Genomic DNA, 11138 nt, shown 5'->3' with positions numbered 1-11138 from the left:
TATATATATATATATATATATATATATATATATACTCGTGGGAACCACGATGCCAAAATTAATGTAACTCACATTACGTTGGGAAGTACGATACTAAGCCCGCGAGAATTTCGATCGGAATGCATACACGCTCGCCTGGTTTCCATTCAACCGTAAGACACGCGTAAGCGATATTTAGTCACGCTTCCTGATCTTCTTCGCATCGCTTTTTTTATCCTGCGCATCTCACGTTCGAAAAATATAAACTGGTTCTCAAAGCTAAATGACTTTAAATGTCACTGAATTTGAAATGAAAAAAATTTAATACTTTTTACCTCTTGACTTTTCTCATTTAAAAAATAAATTTATTCCTCTCTTTTTTCGTTTGCCACATAGGTAAGATCACGATTGGATCCAACCGAGATGCGGATATTTTGGTGGCCGGTACCGGCGTCGAATCTATGCATTGTGCTATCGAGAACAATAATGGTGTGGTCACTCTGTCCCCCATAAATGGCAATACATTTGTCGATGGTGTACCGATAAATTCGCCAGTGAGACTCGCACAAGGTAAGAGACCTTGACCTAAATACAAATGATCGTGACCAGTGGGCGGGTGCCGACGTCTTAAAAAAACAGTAGACTAAGAAGGGGGTCTTTCATGTATTGATAAAAATAATATTTTTTTAAGAAACATATATCTAAGTATTTATAGAGCAATATTATTGCGTGAGAAATAAAAAATTCTGTTCTATTTATACTCCAATAAAATCTATTTGGTTAAATAAAATAAAAAATATATAAATCAAAGTTGTATGAATGTACTTAAATTTATTGTAATTATTGACGAAGATAAAAAGGCGCTAAATGTTTCAGGTTGTATGTTATCGATAGGTCGATCGAACTATATGCGTTTTAATCATCCAGCCGAGGCTAAACACCTACGATCTGTCTTTCCTCACTCGAGAATCTCAATGGCGCCGATAAGTTTTACTCTTCCTGACGGCCATCAGCAGGAAAATCATCATTTAGAACGAAAACCACCAGTTGCACCGCGGAAATCTCCCAGGAATTCTTGCTCTGACGATGAGATGGGTTTTCTGAGCAAGCTGACTAAGTTTGAGATGCTGTCGAAGCAAAATAGAACCAATTGTGTTTCGCCGAAGGTATTTCCTGCTGGTGCTCTCACGACGAATGTACCAGCCGACCAAATCCTCGGTCATTCAAGATCGTCGAGTTTGGTATCCTTGACGAAATCTCCAGTGAACGGTTTCACCATGAATGGTAACGTCGACTCGGTATCGCAGAATTCGATCAGTTACCACGACGAGGTTCGTCAGCGATCGGAGTCGCGTCTCAGTACGCCAACTCGATCGAATAATGCAGTCAACGTGCAGTGCCAGAACCATAATCAGATTAAAATGTACTCAGCGGAAACATACCTAAAAACGTGTAAACCATATTACGAGAACAACAATAAAAACGCGAGATCTCCATCTGTTGGAATGACATCTCCAAAAATCGTTACCGCTCGAAGCGATGACTTGATGTCTCGAAGTATGACTTGTCAGAGCTCGAACGAACTTGACCATCTCGTCGATAGGGATTTCGACATGAGCCAAAGCCTTATCGTCACGAAAACGACTACAACGGAATTTCTGCAATTGGAAAAATACGGATCGAATCCGAGTATCTGTAACGCCAGTAGTGGAGATACCAACATCGAGATCCTAAGGCCGTCTAACGCTCACGGATTCGGCTCGAATCCAAATGTTAAGCGAATTCTACCACCAAGCCCGGCATTTAATCGAAATCCAAGATATAGTGAGCAAAAGAGAGTTTACGCGAGAGTCAAGAGTCCTACCCCGAGTGTCGGTAGCAATTGCTCCCTCGAAGAATTGCGAGAAAGGCAAGCCGACGCGGAGAATAAACGCAGGGAGGCGGAGACCAAGCGGAAACAAGCGCAGGAAGAGAGGTTGCGGGAGCAAGAGGTCGAGAGGCAAGAGAAAATGAGGCTCGAGGAGATCTTGGCAATGTGTGCCGAATACGAAAGACAAAGCACCATCGAGAAGCCGAGGCAGCCTAATCGGTAACTGTCGTATTTTTATTTACATTTTATTTTTTTTCTCTTTTATTTTAATTCTTTTTTAAATCATTTTCTCTATCGTTTTATGAAATAAAAAGTTAAAGAGATTTGTAGAATTTTTTTTGTAATATTAAATATTAAAATCTTTTTAGTCCATTTATTTACAGACAAAATATAAAGTATATATTTATGTAATATTTTACAGGATCATAACAAATGGATCTCTTCCACGTGATAAGAGACTCTGCTATACTTCTTTCGATAGTCCGAAGAGCCCATCAAAAAATCAACCGCATTTCTCTTTTGATACTGTTAAGCAAATCAATAGGGGTATTTCGTCATACGAGAATGTATCTGTGCAAAATTCTAAAGTTATTTTTCAAAATGGCAATTCGCTCGCCAATCGTAGAGATCAATCTGCTCAAGTTGAAAATCGTGACACTTCCGTAGTATTGCCACATGCAAATACATCAAATAATAATCATCAGACGAAATATTCTAATGCTCATAATACGAATGGCAACTACACCTTCTCAGGTTCAATTTCTCGTGGCAGCAATTATGAAAATGTTATCACTGGTAATAATAAAAAGAGCACCAGTTACACCGACGGTACAGGGAATTACATGAAGGCTGATGACGATACCAAAGGCTCACAGTCTACATACGGAACGATTCGACTGAACGGAGCAAAAATCGAACCGCAGCAAACGACGCAAAATGGGAACGCGAGTATTTACGAAAACGTCGTATTATCCCCGACGCAGAATAATAATCAGAATCATTCCATGCCAAAGAAAAACAGTCAATTGTCAAACTCGTACGAAATGATAGAAAATAAACTGGCCATATCGAATGATGATCTCCTTGAGGCGATCGAGCAATTATCTATGCTATCAAAGTCCAAAGAAGTCTATGTGACTCCTAAACGAAACAATTCTGAAAAGGATAACGCAAAATCCAATGAAGTAAAAGCCGATAAAGAGAGGAAACAATTGGAAGAGGAAGACAGGAAGAAGTACATAGAATTTTTGCAAAACGAGAAACTGCACATTCTTGGCAACATGGATGCTTTGAAACGGAGTGTCGCCGAAATTGAAATTCAAGAGGAAGAAATTAGTAGAGAGGTAATTATTTTATTCTAGCATAATAATGATAATAATCAAGCAAGATTGAACAGATAAATTCACAGTTTTCTGTCACTGTTATCTTATACTACGCGTACCATATATTAAATAAGTTGTTTATTTGTTCTCTTTATCCCTTTCTGGGCATATGGAATATACTAAGCCATCCAATTGTAAGTATTCGTTCTGTAAGATATTATAATATGTATATATACACATATATATATATATATATGTGTGTGTGTGTGTGTATATATATTTATAATAAATAATAAATTACTAGTGTGATAAGTTTTAGACAATTTCCGTTAGCTACGTTTAAACACATTTCTCGAATTAATATTTAGGTACACGCTCTAATTTCATCTTCAGACTCTTTTTATAGTATCAGATCATCTTTTTAGTTTCTAATTAATTTTCATTTAATATTAGTATGACAGTCGTAATACAGAATGCAACAGTATAGTTAACAATAATATAACTAATTTTTCATGCAAAAATGAAGCGAAATTGAATAGAAGAATCTTTGATTTCAAAACAAATTTATTTTGAAAATTGATTTGTCGAATGTAGATATAGTTTTACAGACCAATAAGTTAACAAAATAATAAAGGAATGACAAAAATAAAACAAGTCAATGTTTAGAAACTCTCGAGGTCAAGTAGGAGTATCAGCTTATAAAGAAACACACATTACAATCTTAGACAACGGTACACTTGAACGAACACTTCTAAAATTTAATTTTTCAAAAATAAAAAATAGGGAAAAGGATAACTTTTTGATTAATATTTGCACCAGAAAGATCATCCGTGGTTAAGTATACATTATCGCCGTATTAATCATAATCTTCTTCTTTTACGAAAATTTCTACGAAAAATAAAATAATAATAACAAATCTTGTAAGTGGTTATCTCACCAACGTTTTACTTTTCAATAAAGCTAGATTTAGAAAATTAATACAAATAGATATTTAAAGATAATAAGAATCAATATATAATAACAAATCTTGTAAGTGGTTATCTCACCAACGTTTTACTTTTCAATAAAGCTAGATTTAAAAAATTAATACAAATAGATATTTAAAGATAATAAGAATCATTGTTGTTTATTTAATAGCTCGAATTGGAGAAAGCGCTTGTATCCGCGGAACATGAATCGGAATCCTTGAAGCTCACACAAGACGAAGGGGAGAAGATAGAGGTGCAAATGAGAATAAATGAACTGGAAAGAGAAATGGCAGAAGATAATGCAAATCATTCAAATTTGCAAGCCGAAGCGAAACAGCGTGTTCAAAAGGCCCAGCAAGCTTGTATTCAACTGGATGAATTAACTAATTGCACGGATGAGATTATACAGCAGGATATTGCCAACAAGTTAACGGCGCAACAGGATGTTCTAGAAAGTGAAAGGAAAGCTTTCGAAGACTTGGAGTTTCATCATCTCGAAGAAGAAGCGAGTAAATTAGCCACTAGAGAAGAGCTGCAAAGGTATGCTATAAACTGTTTATCTATCACATTCCATTTTCTTAAAATATACATTACATGAACGTTCTTGCAGATATTTGAGTGATCTCACAAGCAAGATCGAAAACAGGAAATTGCAATTGACTCATCTGGAATCGCAGCGGTCCGAAGCAAAGAACACGGCGACTAAAGAGGCTAGAAGTTTAGAGAGACAGAAATTGGGGCATTTGAAGCGATTGGAAGAAGTTAGTAAAGTAACAATAAAATGAGTATGAGAAACATTAATCTACTAAAATCGATGCATGTTTAAGCATGATAAAATTAGATTACAAATTTTCTCATATTTTCCTACAATAATAGAATTATGAAGTTAGTTAAACATCTCATACTGCATGTTGCGTCTTAATGGATAATATATCGTAGAATTTATTATTTACTAATTAATTGACGTTAATTCATCAACTAATAGTTAATTAATCAACAATTGTAATTATAATAGGCTCGAAATAGAGTACGAGAAATAAACGAAGAACTCGGTTATCTGGCCCAAAATTCTGCTGAATGTTCTGAAGAAAAACGTTCCCCAAGCAGAGAAGACTTCGACAGAATCTCCAGAGTAACCAATGATTCTCCCATCGTAAATAATCAAGGCAGCTTAGGAAGAAAGACGATTGAATCGTTGAAAGAAATCGAAAGAAATCGGCAGCTTCATTTAGCTAAACAAGGTACAAATTATTCCAATTTGTAATACATTTTACAATATATATTCCAAATAGGATAAACAAACATAAAAATATTAATATTTTTCCAGGAAGTCAAGTAATCTCGGAGGAAAGACGTAGAGTAGAAGAATTGAAAAGGCGCGTACAGGATGAAGTCCGTTCGCAGTGGGAAGAAAGAAAAATGAACTGTGCGTCTTTTAACAGCGTTGAATCTGGCGAAGAATCTTCCAGTTATTCCACTGGACCGACAGAAAGGTGAGCCTCAATGATAACAATTCGGTTTTATTCACTTTTACATGATTCGAATTTTAACAATTTTATTATTATTATTATAACTCTTCAAATTTTTTTAATTAATTCAAAATTTAAAAGTATTATTATTTATTATAATTTTTTTTATATATTTTTATACGGCGTCAGAATAATTTTTGAAAATTTTTATTTACATTCTCTCGTGATAATAACACTTAAATATATTTTAAATATGTACTTCAACTGTATACCCCGTTACAAGCGGACTTATTATGCCACAAAAATATAATATGTTATTTGTACCACGAAGTATGCGTAATACAAGACGCGTACATTATCGCGTAGTATCGCAGTTAATCGCGACGACCTTTCCATCGTTGATTGAAGCTTATTACGAAACCTTTTTCATCGACATGCCTCGAGCGTGTATATTAGTTTGTGGTAGTTTGAGTGTATCTTCTATTATACATCCGATATAAAATCAAAGTTATCCACATTCAATGTTGCCAACAGATGAATAAGCACTTGAAGTATTCTACGATTAAGTACACCCACTTACCCTCCACTTCTTCAAAAAATAATTTTTATCATATAATGTAAAAAATATAAATAAATTAGAAATTAAGTTGAGAGAAAAATGTATGTATTTTACGAAAAAATTTTCAAGGAATTAGAGAAATTTTTGGCTTTATCTTTATACTATTAGTATAAAGATTATTGTTAATATATAAGATGTTGTTAAGAGCAATTACTGATTGCGTGCGAGGGCCGCATATCATGTTAGTTTGATCGACACTCGGCTTGAGTCTTCGTTCTCTCGTGGTACCAAGTAGTAGGCGGGGCGTTATCGCGTGATATGATATCTACGTGTAACTGTGTGTCTTCTGGATATTCTACTTGCATTAACATGTCATGTTCGGAAAATCAACGAAAGATGAAATATTCAGTGAAAAATGAACATTATAACGTGATATAAAGAATAACGAGTCGTAAGCAACGGAAGGAATTAAGACGTGTATTCAGTAGTTACAATGTTCCAAAATGAACCCTAGAGAAATGGGTGAGATGGTGCTAAACGAGGCCAGAGTTACGGGATGCAACCTAATTACTTTTCTTACTAGTAATCGTTGTTACCTGTGCGCTAAAGATTGGATTTGTGACAACTGTTATCATCCTCTGGAAACTCATGCGCGCGATATTCACCAACGTTATTTGTGAGTCATTGCTTTTTGAAAGAAAACTATCTTTTTTGTCGAAACGCGATTGATTGATTGAATTTTACGAGACGATTCAAAATCTTCTTCAAAGAATAATTTAATACGAGTATATAAATTACAAAAAGCTAAATTTCAATTAATTCTCTTCAAAGTATTTGTATCATGTGGAGAATAGAATAGATAAGAAAAAACCATTTTATATATGAGAGAGATAAAAGAGCTATAAATAACAATTAAGTTAAATTATAAATTCAAATAAAATAAAAAACATTGCATTATTATTATAGTAATACAATGTGTACGCTATACATAAAATTAAGATAAGTCTAACAAGACGAATATGTTGCAAAAACTCACCAAGCCAAACTCACCTTTTGACCCTTAATACGTCATAATATATTTCCGCGCGCGACGTAAATGCATAATACACGCAGCATAGTGACACTCAAAGGTGATGTGATTCATTCATGTGTGTATATGTATTATAAATTTATATCTACTAATAATTTTTGCATATAAAATCATAATTGTCAAATGAGTTAACATAAAATGTCAAGATTTTGCCAAACTCTTTTCCGGTTGTAATTTTATATTATTATAATATTTTATATTATTATAATATTTTATATTATTAATTTTTATAATATATATCGGAGTTTTGTATAATATCGTATTCAATATTCAATAATTCAGTGATTAGACTACTGTACTTATATTTTCACTAGAAAAGCTTTTATAAATTACAAATATTTGTCAAAGAATATATTTCTGCCATTTTTTGACGTGTATTTTATTATAAATTGTTGCATGACAAACTATATGTACTTGATCATCGTAACTCTTCATTTGAGGTATGCGTGTGTGTGTGTGTGTGTGTGTGTGTGTGTGTGTGTGTGTGTGTGTGTGTGTGTGTGTGTGTGTGTGTGTGTGTGTGTGTGCGTGCGTGCGTGCGCAAGTGTATCTGTGTATGTGCATACACAGTACACAATGCACATATCGTTTGAAGCATTGTTCGTTTTAGAGCTATTACTAAATGAAAGAAGATAGGAAAATAAAATTACAGAAACGAGTTTCGATAGAATCGGAGGTCAGTTATTGGGAACAAGGGAATGTTTCTAGTCAACCAAGGCCGAGGTTGGCATGGCAACGAGATCGGAATGTTCGGGTATCGTTCGCGCTGCATTTAACATTGTAGAAGAATTAAATGCTGTGCCGGTGGTATCGTCGAACCGGTCTACCGAGTCACTTTGTACTTGTTAGGTTTTAATAATACCTGCCTTTCGCTATAGTCAGCCATAGGCTTCGTCTTCTTTTCAGTCTCGCGAAGCTCCGGAACTAGGACCGTGGTTTTCGAAGTGCGTCGCGTGTTCCTTTCACGAGGACGCCGAATAAAATTCGTGACATTCAGTGTTCACGCTTCAGTTAATAATAGCGCTCACTAAATATGTTGGCGTGAAGTTTCATATCAAGTATAAATAAAGAGTGTAAACAGTATTCGACAATATCAAAGAAACTGCGATATTTTACGCGACATGACAATAAGAGCCACTAATTGAATTATTCATAAATTTCATAATTTTGTACTTTTTGGGATATATTTTTAATGTCAATTTGTAAAGATGTAAAAGATAATGACGAAATATAGACTTATTTTTTATATTATAATTTTATTATTAAAAGTTTTAATGTAATAAATTATAAAGATTTGCAACGACATAATTGCAAAAATAATTATTACCAATTATTACAAATTTACTTGTCCAGTGGTAGCGGAAGCACCGACGGCGCAGAAGGTGGAAACGGCGAAAAATTATCGCCCAACAAACTTTCGGAACTTACTTCTCCCAGTCCAGGACCGTTGAGTAATTCTTACAGTTTGCTTCAAAATGACAACGTGAGTATAGCATATTTCACTAATTTCATTAATCTGTTTCATTATCAAATCTATACAAATAATTTATTTTCACTAAACTATTTTATTAAATCAAATTTTAAGTTTATGTCTCAATTCACTTTGGGATGTCGGCAAATAGAATGTTGAACGTTTACTTGAAATGTTTACAATTCCTTTCCAAGAAACTATTTATTCGTACACATTGATTTCCAAAAATATTTCATCGTTTAATCAAACGCTATTAAATATAAACACATGTAGGATACTGCAACAAGATGTTACGTCGAGTATAAGCGAGAGTCTATCTTTCAGTTTCTATTTTTGCTCGTGTGGATTTTATCGCACACCTGTTCAAAGAAAGGTCCCTTGACAAGTCTGCTCTCCTAAAATTTTTCAGTGTTCACGCAAGCGGGATTTCTCTTGCTCCAAGACACATCTGTGTCACGTATTTATTCATTATGCGAAAACCGTGAACTATTGATTTCTTTTTTACTGAAGAAATAATTTTATATAAATATAATTGTTTGAAAATAACAGTGAAATATTTCTATTTTTAATATGAAGTCTTCAATTATTGGATACGTTCTTAGAGTTTTAGATTATATAACGAAAGCAATGTAATATAAATGATAATGGGTATGTTAAGTTAGCACCCCAACTATAGTACTCAGGAGTTCTGATTAGAGTTCCCACTTCCTTTTGACGAGACGGAGAGTTCCCTATAGTTAATAACAAGAGTTCCGCTCAATAAACATTTTTTTTAAATTTTTTAAAAATGGGGTGCTAACTTTTTATCGAATTTCGAGGTGGAGTAGTTCTGAGCGGCTTAATAGCTTCAATTTGCGATTACCTAGAGTTCCTGATATGTAAAAAAAATTTTCGAATAATAAAAAAAAAATTAAAAATTTTTGAAACATTAATTTTTAGATATAATAGTTCTGATGATAATTTCTGCTTCTTTTTGACGATACGAAGAGTTCTCTATGATTTTTAATGACATATGCGCTTAATAATCATTTTTTAATAATTTTTTAAAAGTGGGGTGTTAACTTTTTAACGAAATTCAAGGTCGCATAGTTCTGATCAGCTTAACAGGACTATTTTGTGAATACCTAGAGTTCTTGATACATAAAACACATTTTTGAAGAATAATAAAATTTTTTAAAAATAGTTGAAATCTTTGAAAAATTTTTTGAGAGTACCGAGTAGTTCTGAGTAGCGTTTCTTACAGTTCTCGACGAGTTCTTTCAAAAACTGTAAGGTGAAAAAGCGATTGGACCAACGGTTTGCAAGATACAGCGACATTCGTCGGAAGATCAACAATTTTTAGAATGAGTATATCTAGGAAACCGTTGGTCCAATCGCTTTGAGCCCTGATACTTTTCGACAGAACTCGCCGAGAACTGTCCAAAACTCCGATCAGAACTACTCGGTACTCCCAAAAAATTTTGACTTTAAATTTTTTTCTAAGTCCCACATCGGAAAATTTTTTGGTAGTACCGAGTAGTTCTGTTCGGAGTTCTGGATAGTTCTTGGCGAGTTCTGTCGAAAAGTATCAGGGCTCAAAGCGATTGGACCAACGGTTTCCGAGATTACTCACTTTAAAAATTGTTGATCTTCTTACAAATGTCGCTGTATCTTACAAACCGTTGGTCCAATCGCTTTTTCACCTGACAGTTTTCGATAGAACTCGTCGAGAACTATAAGAAACGCTACTCAGAACTATTCGGTACTCTCAAAAAATTTTCAAAAATTTCTACTATTTTTTTTAAACTTTATTATTCTTCAAAAATGTTTTTTATGTATCAAGAACTCTAGGTATTCACAAAATACTTCTGTTAAGCTGATCAGAACTATGCGACCTTGAATTTCGTTAAAAAGTTAGCACTCCATTTTTAAAAAATTATTAAAAAATGATTATTAAGCGCATATATCATTAAAAATCATAAACAACTCTTCGTATCGTCAAAAGAAGCAGAAAATATCATCAAAACTATTGTATCTAAAAATTAATTTTTCAAAAATTTTTAATTTTTTTTTAATATTCGAAAATTTTTTTTACATATCCGGAACTCTAGGCAATCGCAAATTGAAGCTATTAAGCCGCTCAGAACTATTCCACCTCGAAATTCGATAAAAAGTTAGCACCCCATTTTTAAAAAATGTAAAAAAAATGTTTATTGAGCGGAACTCTTGTTATTAACTATAGGGAACTCTTCGTCTCGTCAAAAGGAAGTGGGAACTCTAATCAGAACTCCTGAGTACTATAGTTGGGGTGTAACTTAACATACCCAATGATAATTGTGTCTCTTCCTTTTTTATATTTACATCTTTAATTATTTTTATCTTTATCATTTTCAATCTCTCTCTCTCTCTCTCTCTCTCTCTCTCTCTCTCT

General features: G+C 33.8%; 2 protein-coding genes across 2 annotated transcripts in view; one reads left to right on the top strand and one right to left on the bottom strand.

Annotated features, from left to right (window-relative positions):
- The window catches only part of LOC108781443 (uncharacterized), a 101005-nt gene that overhangs the window by 70901 nt on the left and 18966 nt on the right, over positions 1 to 11138 (bottom strand). The window lies entirely within an intron of this gene.
- The window catches only part of LOC108781454 (pleckstrin homology-like domain family B member 1), a 27314-nt gene that overhangs the window by 12622 nt on the left and 3554 nt on the right, over positions 1 to 11138 (top strand). The window contains exons 3-10 of the mRNA XM_018549413.1: positions 376 to 549; positions 856 to 2068; positions 2271 to 3192; positions 4309 to 4679; positions 4750 to 4900; positions 5155 to 5380; positions 5467 to 5632; positions 8611 to 8740. Of these exons, the coding sequence (XP_018404915.1) occupies positions 376 to 549; positions 856 to 2068; positions 2271 to 3192; positions 4309 to 4679; positions 4750 to 4900; positions 5155 to 5380; positions 5467 to 5632; positions 8611 to 8740 (3353 nt within the window). The remainder of the gene's footprint in view (positions 1 to 375; positions 550 to 855; positions 2069 to 2270; positions 3193 to 4308; positions 4680 to 4749; positions 4901 to 5154; positions 5381 to 5466; positions 5633 to 8610; positions 8741 to 11138) is intronic.

The sequence above is a fragment of the Cyphomyrmex costatus genome, unplaced genomic scaffold (assembly GCF_001594065.2).
Source record: "Cyphomyrmex costatus isolate MS0001 unplaced genomic scaffold, Ccosl1.0 scaffold815, whole genome shotgun sequence".
In the NCBI taxonomy this organism is placed as follows: domain Eukaryota; kingdom Metazoa; phylum Arthropoda; class Insecta; order Hymenoptera; family Formicidae; genus Cyphomyrmex; species Cyphomyrmex costatus.
This window is presented reverse-complemented; position numbering and strand designations above follow the sequence as displayed.